Source organism: Sciurus vulgaris, assembly GCF_902686455.1.
Source record: "Sciurus vulgaris genome assembly, chromosome: 18".
NCBI lineage: Eukaryota > Metazoa > Chordata > Mammalia > Rodentia > Sciuridae > Sciurus > Sciurus vulgaris.
The window spans coordinates 1,321,607-1,346,919 of record NC_136479.1 but is presented as its reverse complement, the minus strand read 5'-3'; the positions used below and the strand labels follow the sequence as shown (position 1 = coordinate 1,346,919).

At 50.8% G+C, this 25,313-nt stretch overlaps 1 protein-coding gene across 4 annotated transcripts in view; it reads right to left on the bottom strand.

Annotated features, from left to right (window-relative positions):
* Positions 1 to 1,410: 1,410 nt before the first annotated feature.
* CRAMP1 (cramped chromatin regulator homolog 1) overlaps positions 1,411 to 25,313 on the bottom strand; it is a 60,057-nt gene continuing 36,154 nt past the window's right edge. For 2 of the 4 annotated variants that reach the window (XM_079121015.1, XM_079121017.1), the window contains 15 exons: positions 20,455 to 20,540; positions 19,899 to 20,022; positions 18,841 to 18,922; positions 17,165 to 18,301; positions 15,786 to 15,963; positions 13,151 to 13,332; positions 12,989 to 13,063; positions 10,825 to 10,906; positions 9,910 to 10,014; positions 9,496 to 9,674; positions 8,533 to 8,601; positions 7,923 to 8,154; positions 6,983 to 7,147; positions 5,871 to 6,016; positions 1,411 to 3,556 (listed from right to left, as the gene is read on the bottom strand). In XM_079121015.1, coding sequence (XP_078977141.1) covers positions 3,392 to 3,556; positions 5,871 to 6,016; positions 6,983 to 7,147; positions 7,923 to 8,154; positions 8,533 to 8,601; positions 9,496 to 9,674; positions 9,910 to 10,014; positions 10,825 to 10,906; positions 12,989 to 13,063; positions 13,151 to 13,332; positions 15,786 to 15,963; positions 17,165 to 18,301; positions 18,841 to 18,922; positions 19,899 to 20,022; positions 20,455 to 20,540 — 3,007 coding nt within the window. In that variant the 3' untranslated portion in view covers positions 1,411 to 3,391. Of the gene's footprint in view, positions 3,557 to 5,870; positions 6,017 to 6,982; positions 7,148 to 7,922; positions 8,155 to 8,532; positions 8,602 to 9,495; positions 9,675 to 9,909; positions 10,015 to 10,824; positions 10,907 to 12,988; positions 13,333 to 15,785; positions 15,964 to 17,164; positions 18,302 to 18,840; positions 18,923 to 19,898; positions 20,023 to 20,454; positions 20,541 to 25,313 lie in introns of all 4 variants that reach the window. The other 2 variants (XM_079121016.1, XM_079121014.1) reach the window with 2 other exon arrangements.

Genomic DNA, 25,313 nt, shown 5'->3' with positions numbered 1-25,313 from the left:
TTAGTATGTATTTATGCACAATAAAAAATTTACAAGTTGAACCAGAAATTTAAACATGAGTTTAACAGCTTTTCTTTATTATATTAAATAACCAAAACACCTTTTATTCCCAAAATTGGTAAAGAATAAATAATATAATTTACAATATAGTACAAAAAATAACCAGGAAGGACAGGCATTCTGCTTTATACATACACTGTATATTTATAATCTATAAAACAAATTCACATCTCGAACAAGCTGGAAACCTTGGATGATATGGCTTAATTATTAAAGCGAACTGCACTGAGTTGTGCGGCCCAGGCCACGTGCTCCAGCCAGTGATGCCCTGTGTCAACACAGGGGTGGGTGGGTTGGCGCAGTGCTTGTTCCAAGACTGGACTGATCTCACATGGCAAGTTACTGGGAGATGCGGAGAGCTCTGACAGCTGGGAGAGATGTACTCTGGGTTTGTGTTTTTTTAAAATCTTTCCTTTTTTCCTCATAAGACAAAAGTGCTGTATTTCCTCACAAATGCATCTGACAGACCTCAGTGTTCAAAAAGCAGGTATAACTGTTTCCCTCCTCACTTGTTTCCAGTGTCCTGTAGAGCAAATTTGGACTCAAAAGGTGTAGCCTTCAAACTGAAAAGGACCTCCACTGGCACTGAGGTCACCAGAAAATGAAAAAACAAAGACAAAACTCCAGGAGTTCCACACTAAGAACCTGCAGGTATGGGAAGCAGATCTACAGCCTGAAGGGTCCCCAAAGAGCCCCACTCCCTGAGCAAGCACCCTACCCCTACAGGATACACAAATAAGCAGGAGCTACAAGCTTTAACTTGCCCCTGCATCTTCTCAAGGATGGAAAGCTCATCACTCTATAGTCACAGTAAAGAATGAGGCCAAACACCAACTTCCTTGATAGCAGAGGTCCTTGGTCTCAATCTTTGGAAAAGATGTGGCAGCACAAAGATCCCAGGCATCAGCAGGATCAGGGAAAGATTTTTCCAAGGAACTGATCTTGGATACTGGACTATCACAACTCCATTGGAAGATGCAGGGCCTGGGAGGCTTCTCTGCCCAGCTGTGGAGAATGCCAGCCTTTTAGCAGTTGCCCAGCATGAATATTTGTTTGGGCTGGGAGAAAAGGCCTCCACTTTCTCTGCTGTGAATGATGTTTCCCCCTTAACATGATAAGCAAATGCTAGAGAAGCTGCAGAATTCTCTGGACTCCTGTCAGCTTCATTGCAGGAGGAAGTTAGTCCACTCCATCCCCTAACCTTCCACTGGGTGACAAGTGCTCTATATGCAGGGCTCCCAAATGTAGTCTGCACAGTTGAGTGGTGCTGCTATACCAAAAGCCTACAGAAGTGGATCCTATTCTCCATAGTTCTGCTCCTTTTACAGGTAGGACAAAGGGTGCCTCAAGGTGTTCCTGAGGGGAAGCAGTTAAGGGAAGTCCTGCCCAGCACAGTGCCAGGGCCACAGGGCATGCTGTTAGCTCAGTGCTTAATGGATTCTATCATCTGTGGCTGGTCCATCAAGCACAGCCTGGGGTCCTCACCTACAGTACAAGACTAGAGAGGCCTACTGATCTTCAGCTCAAAAAGGTGCTGACTTCAGGAAGATGACATATTAAATACCACATGCAACCAAGTGTAGACAACCTGGTTCAAACACCACTGACCATCTCCTAATAAGCATTGCCACATTCCCCTTCTCTTCCCACAGAGCAGGGGTCACAGCACAGGCTATATGAGGCCCTGGAGGTGGGAGGCCTCGCCACAGGCACCAGTGCCAGGAGGAACCTGGGAAAGAAAGGGGGAGGCTGTCCTATGTCCTTCACTGACACCTGCAGTCCAGCACAGCTGCAGCAGCTGGTGAGACCACAGGATGGAGTGTCCACACCTGAGGTCTTTCCTCCCCCACTGCACACAGGCTCCCCTTTTCACTGCAGATGGGGACAGAACAGAGGGGGTGAGGGTTGGCCTGGATGGCCACCAAACTGGGGAAAAGAAGAGTTGGAAGCAGAGATGGAGGGAGATTCAGGTGAGTTAGAAAGGGCTACTGGACAGGGTGACCAGCTGAGGGCAGTGTAGGCCTCACCTGCCCAGCACCATGCCACACCACATATGGCTGGAGGGTGGTTTATGTGTTTGTATCTAATGAGGCTGAGAAGGTGGAGGAGCCCCACCTAGGGAAAGAACAGATGCTAGGCTACCTCCAGTAAAAGGTACTAGCCACCATAGGGACTCAGGAGGGAGTCATCAGAAGGTTATCAGAAGTAAGTTGACTACACCTGAACATCTAAATCCAAATCCGCCCAGGTCTCCTTAATTAGGAAGAAGAAACTTGAGGTCTCAGTGCAAAGGCAGGCCCAGGGACTAAATGTGTTGGACACACCCTCTGACAATGTCAGCCAGAGGAGGAGGAGCTTCCTGAAGAAGAGGATGTCTTCCCTGCTAGGCAGATCAGCCTCAGGCGCCTAAGGGAACCTCTGGAGAGGCGCTCCAAGACCCATCAGTAAAGTCTGGCCTGCAGTCACGTTAGTACCTGGGGAATCAACTCTGTCAAGGTAAAGGACATCTCAGATCACCTGGAAGGAACTTGCAGGGGAACACAGCGAGGAAACCAGCTGCACAAAGGACTCTGTTCTTTCTTGTCTGTGTCTCCTAATTCTTAAAACACAAGAAAAACATTTTCAACCAGCTTAGCAGGGTCCTATAAAATGTACACGCAACCTGCGTAAGACATGATTCCTTTCCCCCTTCCTGTTAACACCAGTCAGAACAAACCCTCTGGACAGGGGAAGCAGAAAGAAAGGGTCAGTGTTCTGGGGAGATGGCACTGGATATGCTGTCCCGGGACCCTCGTCTGCCCTGTCATCAGTCTTGGGGTGTACACCCCATCAGGCAGGAGCCTGTGCTGTGCCAACTGTCCCCTTCAGCACCACCACAGAGCAGCCAAGTAGTGAAAGAATGTTAGAAGGCGGCGGCAGCGGCAACAGTCTTCCAGCACGCAATGACCACACCAAGGCACGCCCCTTCTCAAAAGCAAGCTCTGGAATGTCCAGCACCACAGTGGAGACAGTACAGGATCCCCACTTGGACCAGCATGGGCCCAAGGAGGGCAAGGAGCAGCTACCATACCGCTGCACTCCCTGATATCAACCATTCTGGGAGCTGGTCCTAGCCTCCTGGGATGTTGAAGCCTCCACTTGGACAGGCCTGGGATCAGCTGCTCCTGCATGCTGCACATCCTGGGATGCAAAGGTGCCCCTGTCTTCTGAAGATTCTGGATTTGACTTGCTTTCTCTGTAGTTTGAAGAGGGTTTGTCTGCCACAACTGAGTACAGCCAGTCCTGTGAACCCTCTTCTGTAACCTCAGGATTCCTTTGCCACAAGGTGTGGTCACTGGGAGAGGTCACCGACAGGGGGTCCTCCTCCACCATTGTCAAACAGAACCTCTCGGCGGCCAGGCTCAGTGATGGACAGCTCTTGGGCCAGGTCATTGAACCGAGATATATAATCGATGCTGTTCTCATTCATCATACACACCAGCTGGGAATCCACCACCTGCAGGAGAGAGGGAACAAGGATACACCAAATCAGAGGGTGGTAGCCTGCCATCTGTACTAGCAGCAACTAGCTGCCAAGGGTGGACGTTGGTGGAAGCCCAGAGCTCTGTCCCTCTGTGGTCTGAAAATGCACTTCCTGCAAGGTCCACTGGAGAACCCAGTGGGAACTGAGCACATCTGACTATTGGCAGCCTCTCCCTCCTGAGATGGGGTGGGGAAAGAGATCACAGACAGGCAGACAGTACACTGTGAAAGGCAGGAAACAAGGAGGAGCTGGAAGGCAGAGGAGGGGAGAGGGTCTGTTTTGGGGGTGGAATCAGAGGAGGATTCTCCAAGGTGCCAAGGATTTGACAAAGGTGGGAGTAGGTCACATGAAGGCGTGAGGAAAAAACATTCTCATCAGCAGAAATGGCAAGTGCAAGACCCGAGGTGTGCATAGGTGACAGCTGTTCAAGAAATACAAGACAGACAGTGGACATGACAGTGCACAAGACATAAAGCAGCAGATCAGGAAGGATGCAGGATTCTGGCAGAGATTCAAGGGCTAGGATTTTATCCTAGGGGCAAAATGTGGGGTTGACAGTCCTCATGGTTTGCTGTCTGCTTCTGCCACTGGGGCAGGTGCCTACTGAGCACAGGGCACTGTAGCAGCATCTGCACAGAGTAGGCTGTGAATAAATATTTGTTAATAAACTGCATGATTAGTGAATGAATGAGAAACCTTTCTGGGCCTCCAGGGAGAGCTATCACATGCACTGAATTTTAAATTTCTCATGAATAAATTGAAATTTGTTTCAAAAAGTAGAGCAAGTAGTGAGCCCCTCCCATAGGCACTTAGCACCAGCTTCCATCCTCAACAGCACATGGCTATGCCAACTTCACCTCTCCCCACAAATTTCTTACTCCATCCTTTACTGAAATCCCACCATCAGACCATTCCACCCACAGATGTTTCAGATCAACTTCAGACAGGGTGCTTCCAAACGCAATGGTGTTTTGAAGCAGAGTTCTCAAGGAATACCCTTTTGCTAAACACTCGCTGGTTGTTTCTGCAGGTCAGTGTGTGCTGACACAATTCACTAAGGACAGTGTTCCATGTAGCTCTGTTGTGCAGCACTGCATCACTAGGGAGCTGGTCCAGGGGGCATGCTGACTCTGGACCTGGGTGGCCTGGGTTCAGCATTATAACTTCCAAGCGTTTTTACAGAGTCATCTCCACAGAACCAAAAACTTATACAGTGTCTGCACCAACATGTGGAGGGGAAAAGACCAGTTTCTTGTGGGACATTTGTACTATTGAGTGTTTTGTGAATAAAGATTCTGTGGCCAAACTAGTTTAAGAAATACTATGCATACTGCGAGGGAGATTCATTACATTATTCTGTTTATGTTCTCATTGGTTGAAGTTTTCCATTTGGATCATGGTTTGGCTCAGAATTCTCCAAAGCTTCTTGAAAGTTTACCATTTCAAGATTCTAGTCAGGGAGCAGAGATGCCAAGGAGCCTGTGGGAAACAGCTCTGTGTTTGCTGACTTAAGTTTTCCCCTCAAGGGTCACAGAGACCTCAGAATGTGCCAAGGCTTGACACCCAGGGATCAATTTGGGAAAAGTTGCTCCAGGAGGTTGAAAACAGGACTAACCCACCCAAGTGGTGCTCTAGATTGGGACCCACCCCTTTTGTGTTATATGCTCTGACTGCATCTCTCTTGTGGCACTTGTGGATCTCCGCCTTTCACCTTAAACTCACCTGTCTTCACTCCTTCTACCAGCACTGCCCCTGCAGGACTGACAGGCCTCAGTCACATGCAAACAATATGGAACACCCTAGTCAGACAGAGGGATGCTGAACTGGCTGAAAGAGGGTCACAAACTGATTCTCACTTCCATATCAAATGCCTGCCCTCATGTGACCCCAGCTATCACAGCCTGAACTTGGGAGAGGTAGGGCGGGGAAGGGTGAAGTCCTTCTGAAGAACCCAATCCCAAGTTCGTGGGCTGCAGCCCAGACACAGCACAGGACATATTACTCAAAGGTGCCCTGCTGCTAGGACAGGACCAGATGGTGTCATACCCACTTGTCAGGAAGCTAAGACAGCCTGAAGTCACACAGCTTGGGAAGGGCACAATGAGATCCAAACCAGCTCCACCTGCCTTTAGAGACCCCTGTCTGCATTAAGCCTGGGCTTCCCAGGTCCCTCCAGGCACCAGGGTCTGAGGTCAAATGTACTTTCTTCCTGTCACCACTTAGTAGTCTTTAACTACCTAGTCTCAGGAAGGGCTGGGCAGTCAAGTTCAGGTGGCACCACACTTACCTCTGCAACATCAGCCAGGGATCTGGACACAAATGAGTCCCGTGAGTTGCCGTCCAACAAACTGGGACCAAGCAAGGAAGTGCCACTGTTAGCCCCGATGGGAGTTGGCAGCATCTTCCGACTCTTTTCTGGGGAGATAAAGCTGGCTGCAGGGAGAAGACCAAGGACAACACTGAGTATAGGAAATGAGCCAGAGGGCTGAGTGGCTGCCAAGCCAGGCCCCCATGGGTCTCCAGCTGCGTGCTTGCTCCAAGGGCTGTGAGCACGCTGGACCAGCTTTTCTCATGAACTCAGTGTGCTGTGCTGTCTCACTACTGTCTCCCATCCCACCCAACACACCTCATTTCTAAACATTCATGTTAGGCCCTCATGGACAGGTACCAAGGTTGTTCCCGATTTGTATGTGACTCTGCGCTCTTATGGAAGACACAGGAACACATCCTGGGGGGTTGGGCCCCTCTGCACTCCCAAACCCAGAGCCTCCAGTCCTGCCGGCATGATGTCTGCAGTCAGAACTAAGTTCAGTGTGTGCACAACATGCCCTTCTCTGGAGCTGTGAGCAAGATGGATATCCCTCATGCTCACCATTCTCTAAAGTCTCCAGGGGCCTAATCCCAGATGTGTTACGGAAGCTCCTTCCATGCAGGCAACGGCAGCAGATGTGTCTTTCCCTGCATGCCCCTTCCCTCTAACTGGTACTGGTACCCAGAGAGCCAGTGGTGGGGAGCAGACATGCCCTGTGACGCTCCCCTATGTGGTCAACACTATGCTGCAAGATGGCAGCAACATCCACTTCAGAGTATCTTACTGAACACAGAAAGAGAGAAACCAAGAGTTCAAAGATGGCTAAGTTCTTCTGGCTTCAGCCAAGACTGGCAGGAGGCCCAGTGGGGCGGGCAGGTTGGACTGAAGGAGGCACCAAGAACATAAGAGTGCTCGGCCTCCAATAGCCTGTGGGATATCAAGTGCACACACCTGTCAGAGCTCATGGTGAGCAGTCGCTGAGAAGCTATGCACATCCCACCTCACTCATGCCTCCTGTGTGTAAGAACACAGCATCTTCCTGACTCCAAAGCCTGCTGGCCTGGGAAAGCGGACCCTTCCCCACTCACCAAACAAGCTGCTGAGTGAGGAGTCTGTGGAGTCACTGGGGTACCACTGGGGGTCGTGGGTGGGGGAGGCGATCCAGTTGGCCTGAGGGCTACTGGACGGGGAGGGAAGACTCTTGGAACTGTCACTGCCATTCAGTTTTGCTGGAGAAAGGGGGACTCCTTCACCTGTGAACCAAAATCCTAGGTCAAAGATGCTTCCCCAACCCACAAGCAAGGAGGCAGCAGGAGAGAGGGGCTGTGCACTGCTGAACAGAGAAGACCCAAGATCCCACTGGGACCCCAAGCCAGCAAGGTCAACAAAGGTCTATAGGCAAGGACCACAGAGCCTTCAGGGTGGCTTTGTGCTGCAGAAAGGACACGATGCAGAGGACAACAGCAGCAGCATGCACTGTCATGGGGCTAGGCCCTGCGCCCAGAGCTCAGCATAACCCCTCTCCACAATGTCTGCATCAGCCCTGCTCAGATATTCTGGTGGGCTGTGAACTTGCCCTGTCTGAACCTGGACCTGTCACACCAGCAAGTGATACACCACGAATACCAGGGCTATTGTCCCACAGAGGTTGGGCTAATGCCTTGACACCAAATCTAGCTACCTCTTGAACTGTCTGCTAGGATGACAATTAACCAGGAAAGGACTCCTCTGGATTCCTGGACTACAGTGGGCCCTACGGGCCATCTGGGCCATCTGGCTCTCATCTCAAGGTCAGGAGCAAACCTACCAGACCACTAGCAGCCTCAGGTTCCACATGCACCTTCTCTGAAGGCACAGCAGCTCCTGTGGGTCGCAGAAACCTGATGCTCAAAAATGATAGTTGGACTGGAATGTTCCCACCAAGTTTGACAAGTACTTGGGTAGGTCTAGACTCCTCAAGGTAAGTCTGATTGCCTTGGCTGGTGGGAATCAGGTTCTAGAAAGGATGACGAGGCCACCCGCTCTCACCATACTGGCCAGAGCTGATGGCAATCTCGATGATGGAGTCGCTGATCTGTGTGGCGGGCTCCCCCTGTGAGAGCACATCCTCGGGGGGGCCAGGCAGGGAGATGTCCAGCAGTGCAGAGACGTTAGGCGGGGAGAGTCGGGCGCTGGAGCTCTCTGAGTGCAGAGGGGTACAGAGGCCATTCTGGGGAGGAGTCTTGGGCAGCTCGGGTAAGGAGAGAACAGACGAACCCTGCTGAGGCAGGCATTGTTCAGACACAAGAGGCCACTCGGAACCCAAAACCAAAAAGACAAGCACAACCTCAGGCTCAGCTGGGCAACTGTGCCGGGTGCAGTGGGTGTAGGGTGCTAGCGTGACCGAGCCCGGAGGCCAGGCTGAGGTGGCCTGGTCCTGCTTCAACCACAGCCCACAGCTCAACTTCTGACACACAGATGCTAAGTGGTCGCCAGGCAGACAGCCACCAGCAGATGGCCCCCTCCTCCCTCCCTGGCCCAGAAGCCAGATCTGAGGTAAGGTCAGAGCTGGGAGTCAGCCTGCCATTCACAAGGAAGCAGGCAAGGTGGGCAAAAGGAGAAGTCGCTGGGCATCAGTGTGCCCTGATGCATACTCTACCTGGAAGTTGTCTGTTGCTGGCTCCTGCTCTGGCCTTGGAGGGATGCTGAGGAATGGATTGCTTGTGCCCTGTGGGAACACCAGACAGGCCAATAAGTGGCTCACACGTGAACTGCCAGAATCACATCCCAGAGTTGGTCTGGTTGCACTCCTCAGAGCTGTTCAGGTACTTGAGCTTCCTAGCAGCCCAGGTGCCAGTGACACGTTGTGCTCCAGGCTGAAGTGCTGGACAGACACTGTCAGGCCATGGGAACCATCTGATGTTTCAAAAAGCAAACTTGAGGCCTATTAAGAAATCAGCCTCAACAGGACATGGTGGTACATGCCTGTAATCATAGTGGCTCAGGAGGCTGAGATAGGAGGATCACGAGTTCAAAGCCAGCCTCAGCAAAAGTGAGGTGCTAAGCAACTCAGTGAGACCCTGTCTCTAAATAAAATACAAAAGGGCTGGGGATGTGGCTCAGTGGGCAAGTGCTCAGAGTCCAGTCCCCAGGATACCCCACCCCTGCCAAAAGAAAACAAAAAGTCAGCCTTATAATCTCAGGCAGGCTGGGCTCCTTGGAGCTCCACAGGGTTGACCTACCTACCCTTCTCAGCCAGCTCCCAAGCAGGACGAGATATCAGAGTTCCTGGGCCACCAGGAGGGACGGTGGCAAAGGCTGTGAAGACCACTCCCCCTGTCCCCGCCCGCTTGAGATGCCCACACAGGGAGGTCGTGAGTTGGCTGTCAACAAACCCAGGTTTGGCTCAGAGCTACCTTGCCATGCATGTCTTAGCTGTGGCTCCTCCAGTGTCACACAGCAAAGCCTATGCCTGGCCTCTCCTGGTGTGTGCTCCATGGTGCTTACTTATTCCCTGGCACAGTGGCTTCTCCATCCCCTCAGCCAGACCCCAGACCCTGGCCTGGCTCCACCTAAGTGGAAGCTGGTTGCAATGCTGAACAGCACTTGTGAACACACTCACCCCCATGGCGGGCACAGGGTCTCCATTCTGCTGGGGTCCACTGGAGTCCTGACCCGGGGCAGCAGCTGTCACCTCATCTGAAGAGAGTGGGGAGATGCCAGACAAGCCCTCAGCAGCCAAGACCGGTAGGGGGCTCCCAGGGATAATGCCTGCACTCTGGGCTGCCAGGTCAACCGCACCTGGAAACAGGAGCAGCATGTCACACCTCTGTTCTGTGCCTCCACGAGGTGTGCAGAGAAAGCTCAGAGAACTTCTCCCTCACACCTCACTTGGATACAAGAGCCAAGGGCTCCCATGTTCTCTTCGAAGGGTAAGGAAACAACATGGTTTGGAGAGAAAAAAGAATAAAATGCTTTGTGAAACATTACTCAGGAACCTTATCAGTGGCTGTCACCATGCAGGTTGCAGACTTACTGGCCAAGTGATTTGTGGTCTGGGGTGGAAGGACCTTGGGCACAATAGGCCGAGACAGAGCTGCTTTGGTCAGAGAAGATTGGATGGGCCGGAATGAGCCTCTCCCTGTAAGGGGGAAGACAAAGTCAGATACATCATCGTAGCCTGCCCATACCCTCTACAGTTACAGCGAGGATTATGGGAAAACACACAACCTTCCGGACACTTGTTTGCATGGGGAGTCAGAGGTCACACAGGCCCCCAACAGGGAGAAGAGCTCTGGGACCTGCCATGGTGGCACCGCCTGTCTTCCAGGAGCTGCTGAAAGGCTATAGTCACCATGGTCATCCCCTGAAATGAGCTGTGGGCACCTCAGGGGTGGCCAACACATCAGACCTTGGACTGATATGCTGCCTCTACAATGTGGTTGTACCTTGCTAGGTTTTCTACAGTTGAAAAACAAGTATGAGAAAAAGCAACCAGAAGCTGATGGATCTTGCAGATACACATGAAATGTGAAAAGCAAGAAGACTGGTAAAAGACCACAGAGCATGTGCTTTACTGAAAAACTCTTATTTAGAGTGGAAGAGGACTTCAAAGTGCCAGCCCCCTTGATGTGGTTACTGAGGTATAAGGGCACGATCCAAAGAACCCAAAAACACCACTACTCCACACAATGCTGGACATGCCCTGTTGAACCACTAAACTGACTGAGCAGAGGTGCCAACAGGGACAGATGAGCCAATCCCCAAGGATGTACCCACCAGAGGCCTCTGCCCTGCCTGCCACTGCAGCTGGCCCAACAGGCTGGGCTGGGCATGTGCTGACAGAACCAACATAGAACACTAGAAAGGTCAGGCAGAGCACCGTCTCCAGGCAAGGCCACATTCAGGTGAAGAGGAGGGAAAACTGGCCCAGAGAGGAGCTGGCCCTTACCAGCAATGGGAGAATTGGACAGGATGGAGAAGGAGCACACGTTGTGAGACTGATTTTCAGATGGTCTGGGGAGCAGCGTTCTCTGTGAAGATAGAAGGCAAATTATTAAGGCAGTAAGACTCCAATGCTGAAAGAGATCACTCCCAATAACTGGGTTATTAAGGAATCCAAGTAAGAGGGAACTGAGCATTCATGGACAACAAGGATGCCTGGGGTAGTCTGAGGCTCTCATGTCCTGAGGGCCCCCTGTCTCAGGACAGTAGGTCCTCCCTACAAACTGGACCTTCACCAGCAGAAACGAGGGCTACTGCATGACTGGTCTTCTGTGCAGAGGCCCCTCTGAATTACCCAGGAGTGCACCTCGGCACACAGACTTGTTATAGTCCCAGGCACAGGAAGGGGCAGAGTCTTTGCTGGGCTTCCACGCAGGCATGGCGAGCAGTGGGAAGGGGCACGCAGTGCCTCCTCACAAGGCCCTCCTCCTGTGGGCCCTTCTATGACAACAGTTACCAGCTGAGAAGAAAGTGGTCACCCACAAAAACTCGCAATGGCCACAGAACATTCACAGACAGCATCTGCCAAACTGGGCATAGTGTCCTGTGACCCCAGAGATTCGGAGGCTGAGGCAGGAAAGCCACAAGTTTGAGGTCAGCCTGGGCAACTTAGTGACCCTGTCTCAAAATAAATTAAAAAAGGCTGGGGATGTAGCTCAGTGGTAGATGCCACTGGAGTCAACCCTCAGGACAGGAAAAACAAAACTAGGACACCTCAGCCTGGTGTACAGCTGCCATTCTGTGCTGGTGTATAGAGAACTTGGGCCACACTAAGGCCTCTCCTTGCCCAAGAGATCTACCTGTCATTGGTTTTGGCAAAGATCAGAGGGCAGGTGCTGTGCTGGGCTTCCATGCAGGCAAGGCAAGAGGTGAGAAGGGCACAGAGTGGCAAGGACTCACTGACCACCCAAAACACACTCTGTGTCCCTTACTCCGAAGCCAGGGCCAGTGCTCAACAAGATTGTTTCTGAAAAGGGCCAAGCAGGAAATATTTAGACTTTGAGCCATACTTGATCCTGCCACAGACAGGATGGAAATGAATGATGGTACACGTCAATAAAGCTTTACTGGCAAAAATATTAGGTGGCAAAGACCACATATATGATCATGTGTTAGGAAATGCTCAGAAGAGAAAGTGAAGGAGGGTAGCCAGGAGCTGCAGGGAAGCCAGAGAGCACTCAGAGGCACTGGGTTTCTTCCAGGTGGTGAAGACGCCCTGGAGTAGATGGTGGTGGCTGTGCCTACCCATAAACACACTGAAAGCACACTGAAGTGCACTCCAGTGTGCTCCTTAAATGGGCAAACTCCACAGAATGTGAACTAACACCATAAATCTGTCTCAAACAAGAAACAGCAGGCTAGACTTAGTCTATGGCCCCGCACTCGTCATGAGGCTCATGCCCAACCAGGGAGTTTCCTACCACTCCCAGGGAAAGGATTCAAAATCAAATGTCAGTATGAACCCAAGCCACCTAAGATTTAGAACGCATCTTCCTTCCTAAGATCTTCTTTGCAATTCCTATTTCTAAATGAACTAATTTCAAAGAGAAAGAGATCGCTAAGGGTCTAACAAAAGGAGACCCATTAATCCCTGCAAAAAGCACACATTCATGCATTTCTAAGGCCACAGCCATTTCAGATTGCAGCTTCCCTTCCACTGATTCTTTCTCACATGCCTCTGAAGCCCTGTTTGTTGGGGTTTACATGTGGCACTAGAAGGTCCACCCAGCACTCACTCCTAGAGCTCAGCAGAGGCCTGGCCTGCTAACCCAACCCCTGCTGATTGCTGGCACCAACTCAGTGTGTCTCACCATGTCCTGAGAAATCCTCCAAGAGACCCACCCAACCTAGACATTCTTGGAACCTGGAACCCAGAACTTTGTCTTTTCTGCCCATAATTTTCAATGCAATTCAAAGACTATCTTTACTTATAGGCACCATTAAGTTAACTGGTTTTGCTTTTACTTTTCCCATTCATAAGGAAAGGAAGGAGCTGGGATTTTCCCCATTTTACACCCCAAAAACCTAAGTCACAGAAGAAACTCAGTGTGTGCTGGCCAGCTGGGCCAGCCGCAGAGCCAGGGGCACGTAGACTCATGTGAGGTCCTCACCTGGACCACCAATGGCTTCCGCAGGTGCCGGTTTCGCAGTTTCCTGGGCTTTGGCAAGAAGAAGTCTGACTGCATCTGTAATGGAGACAGCACATCAGTGCTGAGGATGTGCCATGGCATGACAGCATAGCCTGGCACACAGGCGCCCGGCCCAGCACTCACACTGATCGAGTTTAGGTGCTGCCGGAACGTTAGCTCTGCTTCTTTGCTGGGGGAGAAGAGCTTCCCATGTCGGCTGTTGGGTGGCAAAGTCGTTGGGACAGCAAAGAGGCCACCATCTGAGTCACTGCTTCCTGTGCTGGAGGGACCAGCCACCAATAGGGGCCTCGGGGGGTTCCTTAAACCTGGAAAGGAGAAGGGAAAGCCACATGCCAACACTCTTCCACGAACTCTCCAGAGTGAAGGGAGTTCTGTCAGGAAGAACACCAGGAAAGAATTCTGCAAAGCTCTTCAGCTGCCTGTATCTCAACCCTGGAAACATGGCCTTTCTTTCTCACAGAGGTTCCTGCCCCCACTGAGGAAACCATAGCCTTCCTAGGAGGACGAGCATGCCAGCAATGGTCAGTGTTCAGTGGACAAAACAGGGTCACCCAACATCAGACTTCTCAGAAATAGAAGGGAATCTCAAACAAAACCAAAGTGGCAGCGGAAAAGCAGCCAGACCACAGGTCCACAAGGGAGCCCCCCAAGCGCCACCATGCCATTTACCAAAAGAGTCAATGGGTGGATTTAGGTAGCACACTGTCATTTGCTAACCCCTAGTCTAATCTCAAACTTTTATGGGAAACAGACCTAGAAGTAAAAGGAGAGAAAGCAATATTTAAGAACTGCTCTTTTGGGATTCTGCACCCTCTGTGTTCTTGGCTGGGTACAGCCCTCTTCACTGACATTCAGAGTCCACAGTCTGGGCTCGCTAAGCATCAATGTAGGTTTCCAGAACTGCAGGCCCATTGGTCTGTAAGTATTCTCCATACAGAAAGAGGAAATTAAAGAGGACACAGAACTAAGAAATTTAAAAGAAGAAGGGGAGGCAGGAGAGGCTCAGTTGCTGTCAGTTGGCTCTCATCAGGGAAAGGCCTGACTACAGGGATGGGTGGCTAGGGATCTGCTGTTGCCTTCTGTAGCATCCTCAGGAAGGACACAGAAAAAGGTGAAGCGAAATAAAACAAGAACTTGCAGGAGACTGTGCCCCAACTCAGCAGCAGCCTAGGTCTGTTCAAAGACCACTAGGCTGCCCTAGAGGGACTATGCCTTAATACTGGCCACCTACCTGTAAGGCTGAGGCAGGCGGTCTCAAGGGCAATTTAGCCAGAACCTGGCTCAGAGATAAAGTACTCCTGGGCTCAATATCAGGTACAAAAAAATACCCTCCACTCCTCCCTGCCAAAAAGACCAACGAGTGGGACTCTAAAGGAAACAAGACTCTTCTGTTTTCCCCCTTTGGTACTAGGGATGGAACCCAGGATGCTTTACCTCTGAGCCACATCGCTGGCCCTTTCTATTTTATTTTGAGACGGGGTCTCACTAAATTGCCAAGGCTGCTCTGGGACTTGTGATCCTCTTGCCTCAGCCTCCCTAGTAGCTGGGATTGCAGATGTGTTACACTGTACCTGGAAGGAAACAATCTTCAACAGGCAGGTCACTGGCAATACAGTAAGTCAAAGAAAATATAAAACAAGTGATATTCTCTGAATGGAGAATCATCTTGAAGAACTGCGAACACACCAGGACACTATGTTCAGCTGAAAACTCATTGTATCTTTGGTATGCCCTCAAATGTCCACATCTTGCCTGACCTGGTGTGGACTCCCCGAGAACTGAGACAGGGTTGTCTCTTCTAGGATGCACACCATTGTCAGAGCACAGGCACTAGGCAGGCGACCATGACAACGTCCTTTATGCTAAAGTGTGAGGAGGCCTTAGGGGCCCAGGGCAAGCAGAAGCCCTGAAGTTCTTATTCTAGGATCAATCTTGGGAAGAGTTGCATGACTTCTCCTAGGCCAGAGAAGAGAATATGGCCCACACTCATGCATAAGACACCCAACTCTGCCATGGCAGAACAGGGCACATGTGCTGAGGACCAGGAGCAGGGCCACAGAGAGCATTCATACTTCTCACTTCAGACACTCATGTAGAATCCACCACTCTAGCTATAATAATCAGCTTAATTATAAAAACACCACAAGATTAACCAAGTAGAACTGATGCCCAGGGGCTCAGTTTGGGGCTTATGCATGCAGAGACAGAACTTACCAATCAGTCTCCTGGGGCTGGAGGTACAAGCTCAGTGGTAGAACATCTGCCTAGTACATGTAAGGTCCTGGGTTCCATGCCCAGCACCAGCAAAAAGAAATTTATTTCCTAGATACACTTGCAATAGGGTCCACTGTGACTGGCAGGTTACTCTGTGTTTCTTTCAAGACTATTTAATTGCTGGCATGTCCCTTAACAGGAAGCTTTTATTGTAATGTCTTACATGCGAAGAAAAACAGTCAACACAGGTTTAAAAAGAAAAAATATCTTCAAAGGCCATGAGCCACCAACTCAGCATAACATGGATGCTTCTACAGCTTCGTGATGCAAGAACCCTAGTGTCCAGACTGCCAAAGGTCATCCCGTCCTCTGCTTCTTGGTAGCTCTGGGACCCCATGACTTAAGCCCTTTATGACGGGCTTCCACATTCACCATTCACACCATCCATTCAACCATGGCTGACCAGAAAGCAGGGCAGCCTCAGATACCTAAGCCTTCAGCTTCAGCACAGCCCCTGACCCTCTCAGGCCACCCTGACCCTCACCTGGGGAGCAAGGTGCAACACCAGATGGGAAGGTCTTGCTGCTGCGGAGGGCAGTCTGGTTTCGAGGGCAGCGGGGGCTCCGGGAACTGATGGTCATCACCTTCCCTGGGGGGGTTGTTGACTGCTCTTCCTGCGCAGGCCTCACGGATGCCGTGGATGTGGCGTTTGCTTCTGGAGCCTGGACAGAAATCGGCCAAAAATGTCCAAACTCAGCACAAAAAAAATGACTTTGATGTGAGTGCCCCAAGGAGGTGTGAGAACACCCTTGAGCATTTGGAAGATGGCGCAGGGATCAGAGCCTGATTTCCATGATGGCGAAGGGCGGGGTGTCAAAGACACCTGACCTTGGCATCCCCAAAGTCACTCAGCGGCTCGCCAGTTTCAAAAATCACTGGTCAAAAAAAAAAAAAAAAAAAAAAAGGAAAAAAGAAAAAAGAAAAAAAAGAAAGAAAGAAAAGAAAAGAAAAGAAACCAAAAGAGAAAAAAAAAGTACAAATCACCAGCCAGGTAAGTAATGAAAGCTACTGCTCCCATGCTTAGGAGAGCCCCTGTATGTCTCCAGTGCTTGTGTGAGTGGTGAGAATGGATGGATGGACCATAGCCAAGGGACAGGTTTCACCCACTCTGAGCAGGGCCCAGCTGCAGGAAGGAGGTACTGGGTAGCAGAAGATAACACTGTGCTTTTAAAACACCCACAGTAAAAAACCAATGTTAAGACGTCTACAGAACTCTTCTGAGTCACAGGAAGGAAAGATTACACAGCCACAGCTTCCATGGCACCGCCAGGCCCAGTGCCTGTCTCCTTTGCCTTACTTCTCCCATCTCTGCCAATCTCCCGTTGTCTCAGGCCTTGTGGGGCGCTTGTCACAGCTCTGCCAGGGAAGGAGGAACTGCAGCAAGACGGAAAGCTACAGGACAGGCACCCATCTCTGACCCAAGGTCTTTAATCTCAGTGAGCCACTGGCCTGGCCAGTCTTCTCTACACCTGTATTGCATCAAGTCACCTGGAGTCATCCCTACAGTATGGGGGTCCTGGTCTGGAAGCTGCATGTCTAAAAAGTTCCAGGTGATGCTGAAGCTGCTGGCAGGACCTGATCTGAGTGCCTCTGCTGAGCTTCCTGCCCACCATGCTCCAAACCTCATGCTTCCTCCTCCCCTAGGGCACTTAGCCACGTCACTTCTCACCATGCAAAGTCAAACTTGCATGAACTCATAATCTCTCTGGTCACAACTCACTCACCCCCTGCAGGCCTGACCCTGGCCCTGCCCAGGAGTCATCTCACTGCTCAAGTTGCAGCCACCTTCATGACCAGACCTGGTTAGAGCCTGAGCACCACACTTCCCACAGAGAACCTGCAGAGCCACACTGACCCACTCACCAGCTTGGGGTTGACCTCCGTGGAGATGAGCCTCAGGAGGCAGTTCAGGAGGCGTTGCTCATGGGGGGCCGGGGGGCAGGGGTGGGTGGCCCGGCCCTCGGGGCCTAGCACAGCCAGCCAGTCGTACTCCAGCTGCAGCTTGCTTGGCTTGCCCATCATGAGGTAGACTTCAGCCAGCGTGAGGCTCTCAGATGTCTGCAGGTTCCAACCCTCCTCACGCAGCTGCTGGGCCAGTTGGCTGGCAGGGACCTCTTTTGGGGGCCTGGAAGCAGGCTGTCCCTGAGGCGGTGGAAGCTCTGAAGGGCTTCCCTTCTGCTGGGGCTCCTCTGAAGGTGCATCTGCTGGGTCCTTAGTGCAACCATCCAGGGGGAGCCCAGGGGCTGGGCCAGGCTGAGGGTCTGGGCCAGGGGGGGCGAAGTCAGGAGCCTCCCTGCTGCTGGGTGTGGGAGCCTCAGGGGAGGCTGCCCTGCCAGGAAGAGGGTGATCTCTCCCAGGCCTCATGTCTGTGCAGCAGCACTGTTCCGGGACGATGAGGTCCTGACAGGACTTCAGGTAGCGGGGTAAGGGATCAAGGAGAGACAGCTCATCCTCCAGGTCTGGGAGCTGGCCACAGGCACACGGCAGGGCCCCCGGCTCTCTGGTGAGGCCATCCCCGCCCTCTGCAGGAGCTGCTGCAGGGGTCTTCTCAAGACTTGGCCCGGAGTCCTGGTGCCCAAGGGGAGGCCTGTCGGGAGCATCCGGGCTGCTCAGACTTGGGGTGGCCCCCTCCCCAGGGGTACTTTCAGGGGAACTCTCTCCGGAACTTTGCGACACGTCGATGGTAGGAGGGGGCCGCCCACCGCCCTTGCCCTCAGTGCCACCCCTTGGGCACTTCACCTGGCCCCGGGCTGTGCCCTGCCCACTTTGGATGCCCAGGATCTGGGCTGGGGGCAGCGAATGGGCATCCTTGGTGCTCTGCTTGCACCTGCCACCCTCCTGCCAGTGCACCGTGCAGAAGGCCTTGGAGTGCACCACACGGGCCACGCCGGGCAATGGCGTCAGCGTGCAGTTCTCGCCAGGGAACAGGTGCAGTGCCACCTTCTCCTGCATTTGCAGGGTGCTGGTGCCTGGGAGCTGCCGTTCCTCAAGAGTCTTCCGCTGGACATGCTGTCAAGGAGCAACCCCACCAGTGGCACCAGGGTCATATTGCTCACCAGGTGCAGGGTGAGAGCCCTTGCCAGGAGCCACACCTGCTCCTTGGCATCACAGAAGCTCAGATCTGCCCTGATCCCTGACCTAAGTACTTTCCTCAAGCCACTGACAAATGACAACCCAGGGTCCTGTGTCTCTGGGAAATTCACACCTCTGATGTGCACTGTACATAGGGAATAGGCAGGGTCAGCAGCCAGCCAAGAACACAGGTGGGGCTGTACCTGTGTAATGTCAGTTAACCTGCTAGCAGGGGTCCTCACACCACACCACATGGGCAGATGGCTGGCCAGTCATAGTGTGGAGAGTCACTGTGCCCGAGTGCCACTACTGCAAGGAGTAAACAAATGGGGTTATAGAGCCAAACCCCAGTGGCAAAGGGCTCCTACAGGGTCACACAGCAGAAACAAAAACAAGGACGTGAGACCCCATTCCCAAACGAGAGGAGCCACAGAGCTTGGAGGGTTTGTTTGGTTGCAAAAAGATACAACTCGCACTTCCTGGAGTGCCCACTTCTGCTTCAAGAACTCTATGAGGCTGGACACCTTCCGATGCAGCTCCACAATCATCCTAGGGGACAAAGAAGAGAGACTGCTGCCATACGAGGCCACACAGCAGAGAGGGCAGGTCTGTGCCAGGTCAGGGAGGGCACCAACAGGACCCCGGTTCCTTCTCCTAAAGATCAGCCCCATCAGTTGAACCACAATGGATTCCCACAAAGCACCAAGGAAGGATCACACAGGATGTGACCAGGTGTGACACTGCTCCCATTACCACCTGGGGCGCAGTGCATGGGAACTGTGGGAGCCTTCAAGGCTCAAGGGTTGGAATGGCCAGGCCTTGGCAACCCTAAGAAAATAATCGCCGCTTGGATGAGGACAAGGCACTGACAGTGCCAGAGTGCACCCAGTGGGAGCAGCTGGCTCCTGCAGACTCAACTGGCCCAGCGCCTGCAGACCAGAAGTAGCTAGGAGCACAAGCACTGGAGAGGATTGCTAGTGGCACTGTGCACTGGGGTGAGGAAGATGTTCCGGACAGACAGGGTGTGCTGCACAACACTGAGAATGTATCAAATGCCACTTGACTGTAAATTTCAAAGGTGGCTGATGGTTTACTTTACATTGTGTGACTTTAATCTCAATTTTTAAAAATGTTTGAAATAGTCCATTCCCATAGCAGTGCCTTGGGTACAAAGCAGACAACAATCTTTAGGAAGTCAGAGAAAGGAAGAAGCAGTAGGACTTTATGGGGCAGAGAGGAGAGGAAGGTTCTGCAACCACTTGGCCTCCTGGCCAAGACTTCCTTTTACCATTCACACTCACTCCCAAGAACCCTAGCCAGGCATGACAGCAGTTCAGCACAGGCAGGGCCCCAGTCAGACCAACCATTCCTGTGGCAGCATCACACCCACACCCTGTTCTCAAGTGATAGCTCAGCATTGGGGCAAAACCTGCTCCTTGCATCAACTCCCTGAGGAAAACACAAACAGCATCCCTTACCCCTGCCCAGATGACAGGAACCCTTTTCAGACTGAAGGCCACATTACCTAAGGCGTGGGTTCTGGGCAAGACTCTGCACTCGTGCCCAGGCATGGTTGTTGCGTGGCTGTAGTTCTACAGGCACTTTCAGGGGCAGGCGCACTGGCTTCTGGTCTTCTTCATCACTAAGGCCTACAAAACAGAGAGATCATGAAAGTCCAGAGCAGACCAACCACAAAGCAGAAAGTAAAGTTCTTCACCAGAAAACCAACAAGATGAGAGTGCTGTGGGTAGACTGTCTTGGGACCAGAAGCAAGGAAGGCAGAGGAAGCCCAGGAATGGAAAAACTAACAAGATCACTCTCACTTTCACAAAGGCCACTATAGACCTACTCCTAAGGGCTCTGACCCTTCTGCCATGATGCTGCCATGGCTTCTGAGCTAAACTTGACCTACTGAGTGGATGCACTGCTATAACTGGTGCATTTCAAATACAAGAACTATTCATCTGCAGTACTGGGATTCAGCAGGAACTACTAGGCAGAAAACATTCTGAGTTCAGGCTGTTACTGAACGACAAACCAAGTGAGCTACGAGGCATCTTGGCCCTCCCCTGGTCACCTACCTTCAGGATCACAGAGCTTCTTCAAGGCCCGGCACATGGGTGCTTTGATCCGCAGGTTCCTCCCTTTGTAACGTACTGTGGTGGCTCTGGGAAGAGAGTTGGGAAGAAGTGCTGAGGCTTCTGGATGAACAGACATGAGGAAGAACCCATATGCCTGAGGGGCACTGTGGAGGAACAGGGGCTCCCATGCTGTCACCAAGGACTCAAGTAAGGCTAGGGCTCTGGACATTTGCTACTTTTCTGACCAGGAGATGTCTGCTATTTACGGGAAATGTGCCACTTCCTCCCTACTCCAGCAAGTTCCATGGCACAAGCTCTTGTCCCAGCCCATTAAAACCCACTATTCTGCAGTTGGGCAAATGGCTGTCCTTTTCTCCGCCCATCCCATCTTCATGTGCTTCTCATCCTGGGGTCTCAGAGCACAAACTATAGAGCTACCTCACATGACTGCCAGGTGACATCTCAATCCACCCCTACATAACCTCTACATACCTTCTTCCTGACTCCCTTGCTGCACCTCAGCAAAAGCAAGGTGCTAAGCAACTCAGCGAGACCCTGTCCCTAAATAAAATACAAAATAGGGCTGGGGATGTGGTTCAGTGGTTGAGTGCCCCTGAGTTCAATCCTCAAAACAAAACAAATGTTATTGTGAGAAAATGCTGCTTACTATTAGATATCAGAACACCAACTATGGCTTTAAAAAGAATAAGCACAGGAAGGCCTGCTAGTTCTCTGGTTTGACCTAGGAATAGTTCAATTGTAAAGACGGCCAGTTACAGCAGCCTCAGACAGGAAGAAAAGGCCACACCACTTCTACCTCTCAGGAAACAAAGCTGGGTCCACTCCTGAAAAGGGACACAGCTCTGATGCAACATGAAAGTCTCAGTTCCTATACAGTGGATTTCAACAATGCCTCCAAAACCTTTAATGTGCTTATAAGGCCAGCCAAACAGTGAGGTCCCAAGGTGGCATGGTGGGGAGGGGAAAGTTCAATGACCACTCAAGCCAGGGCAGCTACAATCTACACTTCTCCCACCTGTCCAACCATCCACCCACCCGTCATCCATCCTACTACTCACTCATGCATTGACTCATCTGTCCATGCTTCCATTCATCCATACATATTCATTTATCCATTCTTCCATTCACTCATCTATCCATCTATCCCCGTACCCACCCACTCATCCATCCACCCATCCTCTCATATGCCCCTTCATTTGTCCATCCATGGGTCTACTTGACTTTCATCATCCATTCCATCCCTATACCTGTTCATCTACCCATCCTTCCATCCACTCAACTATCCAGCCCCCTATCCACCCTCTGTCCAAGTACTGACTGAGCTCCCTCTGTGCTAGACACCAAAAAGCAGAGCTGTGAAACCTGTCTGAGGAAACAAGACGACTCCAGGAAAAATTTTCACTCCCCACCTACTTTTGGTCTGGAGGGATAATTCAGAGAGATCGAATCTCCAAGTAACATATTCTATTGAGTTAATATTCTTGCCAGGCGTGGTGGCACATGCCTGTAATTCCAGCAACTCAAGGATGAGGAAGGGGGATCACAAGTTCAAGGCCAGACTGGGTAACTTAGAGAGACACTATTTCAAAATTTTAAAAATCTAAGAAAAGGAATGTAGCTCAGTAGTATAAAGCACCCCTGTGGATCTACCCTCGTAATGGGGAAAAAATAAAAAATCTGGAACCACCTTATCCCAGGTAGAACTCACAGACATAAAATGCAGTGGTTCAATGTATTAGTAATGCTGGGGGAGGGTTGCAGGACTAGTAACCAGGAGGAAACCAGTTAAAACAAGTGGCAATGCAGCATGGAGTCAGCTGAACAACTTCCTCCAACGAGAGTGCTGGAAGCAAATGGACTTTTCTGTTCATCACGGGCTTGTTCCATAGGCCTCAAAACGAGGCAGCAGAGGCAAGACTTTAAACAATAGGCAAGGGGGGTCATGCGGCACCTGTGTTTACACTAATCCTAGTTTCCGTTAAACTGCTACTTTGTGACTTCCTTTTTCTTCCTTCAGTGAAATGGAGTGAGTATACCCACTTTTATTACCAGGGAACTATTCTGAAATGATGGATCCTTTTCCTTTTTTCTCAAATGCAAATTCCATAATCAGTCCAAGTCTGGGGTACTGCACCAGATCAAGGGTCATGTTCTGGCTCAGAGTGAGAAGGGCTGTTTTTGCAACCCCTGCTCCTCAAGAGCTGAAAGGCAAACCAGTGTGCCCCGCACCAGGGCAAAGGAGTTAAAGAGACTGGGGAGGAATCAAAGCCTGAGCTCTCCTGGAACAATAACGCACAGGGCCTCGGTAAGCACCACCATGGGATCACTAACAATGGACAACAGGGTGATTCCTCTGCATGAGGCAGCCTGGATTTCCTTCTGACATGAGATTTATTTTCTTTCTTGCAAAGAAACTGGATAAATCTAATCAGCAAGTGCTACGTTCTATGCCACTGTAAACAATGTAATAGAATTTCATTTCAATTTAGAACTTTTCTCAATTCATTTATTCCTTAATTTATTTTACAATTCTGTAACTGAAAGGAGATTCACAGTTAACTAGAAAGGCCTGTGTGAAAGAATGGGCGGGTTAAGCACTTGGTTGCTTTTGGGCTTGAATTAGGAGGCATTTTTCCACATGCACCTTACCAATTTGTCTCTACTTCTCTTCTGACTTTATAGGTATTATGCTTTTCCTTAAAAACTAGAAAGTCTGAGTCAGATACAGTGTAATCAACTACAGTTGTAATCCCAGTGGCTGACAAAAGAGGGTTACAAGTTCAAGGCCAGTGTGGGCAACCTAACAAAGCCCTAAGCAACTTAATGAGTCCCTCGAGATAAAACATAAAAAGGGCTGAACATGTGGCTCTGTGGTTAAGTGCTCCTGGGCACAATTTCTGGTGTTTTTCTCTCTATCCCCCCTCCCTCTCCCGTGTACACACATATGTGTACACACGCACACACACACACACACACACACACAGAAAAGAAAGAAACTAAAAGGTCTTTGGGGAGAAGAATGGACACAAATGAGAAAGTACAGAAGGATCAGAAACAGAGCTGAGCAGGACAGTGCACTGGTCTCCGGCAGGGCGCAAGCACTAACTGGAGTTGGCACTGGAGTAAAGCAATACCCATAGGCAAAAAAACGAAACTCCACCTACACTTCACATCACACACAAAACTTAATCCAAGGGCAAAGCCATAAAAATTCTAAAAGAAACCACAGGGGAACCATCTTGACCATGGCTGGACAGAGATCTTAGACATGACACAGAGAGCAGACCAAAGAAGACAATGACAGACAAGACTTTACTGAACCGAAGACTACTGCTGTGTGAAGGACCCTAAGCACTGGCAATCAAAAACAGAATATCAGCTGGGCATGATGGTGCACATCTGTAATCCCAGCAGCTTGGGAGGCTGAGGCAAGAGGACTCAGCCTCAGCAAAAGTGAGGCTGTCTCTAAAAAAAATACAAAATAGGGCTGGGGATGTGGCTCAGTGGTTGAGTGCCACTGAGTGGGGGGAAAAAAAAACAGAACACAGAGGGCACCTGGAGGAGGCATATCTGAATATACAGAGAACACACTAAGCTCAATAAAAAGAAAACGGGCACAAGATTTGAAGAGACACTTCACCAACGAAGACACACAGAGGGCAAATTTGCATACAAAAGGTATCAATCTCATGGATCATCAGGGAGACGCAAATCGAAACCACAAAGAGGATGGCTTTGAACACACAGTGCTGGGAGTGTGGGAGCAGCTGGAGGTGGTTTGGCAGTGTCTTGTGAAGTCTGACACTGGCTGGCCATCCCTTCTTCCTGGGGGGTCATCAGTGAAATGAAAACCCTTGCTCACACAACAATCTGGTGGCAATAGGCCAGCAGACAGGCACACTGCTGCGGGGGAGGGCAACCTCAGAGGCTACGTGATGGCTTCATTCAATGAGGTCTGGAAAAGACAAAATACAGGGTACGGAGAGTGGCGTCAGTGGCTGGGTCTTGCCTGCTGGGGGTTCTACAACTCCGTGTACCTATTAAACTCAGAGTGAGGAGTGGAAACCGCGAATCTGAACCAAGTACCACCCAGGGGAAAGCAGAATGTGGAGATGGCAAAAGATCAGGGATTGCCAGGGACTAGGCAGGGAGGGATTTTCACGGTAGGGTAAGTACTCTAGAAGAGACTAACAATAGACACAGGCCATTACATGTGTTCAAACTGACAAGACAACAAGAGGGAGCCCTAGGGTGAACTATGGACTCTGGGTGATAACAATGTCAGTGGAGACTCAACAATGAATGCACTGCCAAAATGCAAGAGGATAGTAACAGTGGAGGTGAAGGGAGGGTATGGAAAATCCACAGTAGACACAACTTTTTGCTATACCTAAAACCACTCTAAAAAAATAAAACCTACCTTTTAAAAATACCAAACTCTTAGAACTGTACACCATCAAGTGGAAAATATATAAATTTAAATATTCAAACAAAAAAAAACATGTGTCTATATAGTACCCCACCAAGGCACACCCCAAAACTATCTTCCACAGGGAAAGCGGAACGGTTTTGTCCATAGTGAGGAGCTCTCCTGCTTCACCACCTCAAGGGCATCCTGAGACACTTGGAGACCACCAACGCCCTGCATGCTGGGAACAGGGCACAGCGAACCCTCTGGCCTACTGTGCACCTGCCCTCTCCTCTAGCCACTGCACCCCTTTGTACCTCTGTTCCCCCAGACTAAGTGCCATGCCTGAGAAAGCCGTCCCAAGCAGATCCAAGCAGAGTCCCTTCCTGTTACCTCAGTTAACCACTCCATGCATTCCACTGTAAGATTC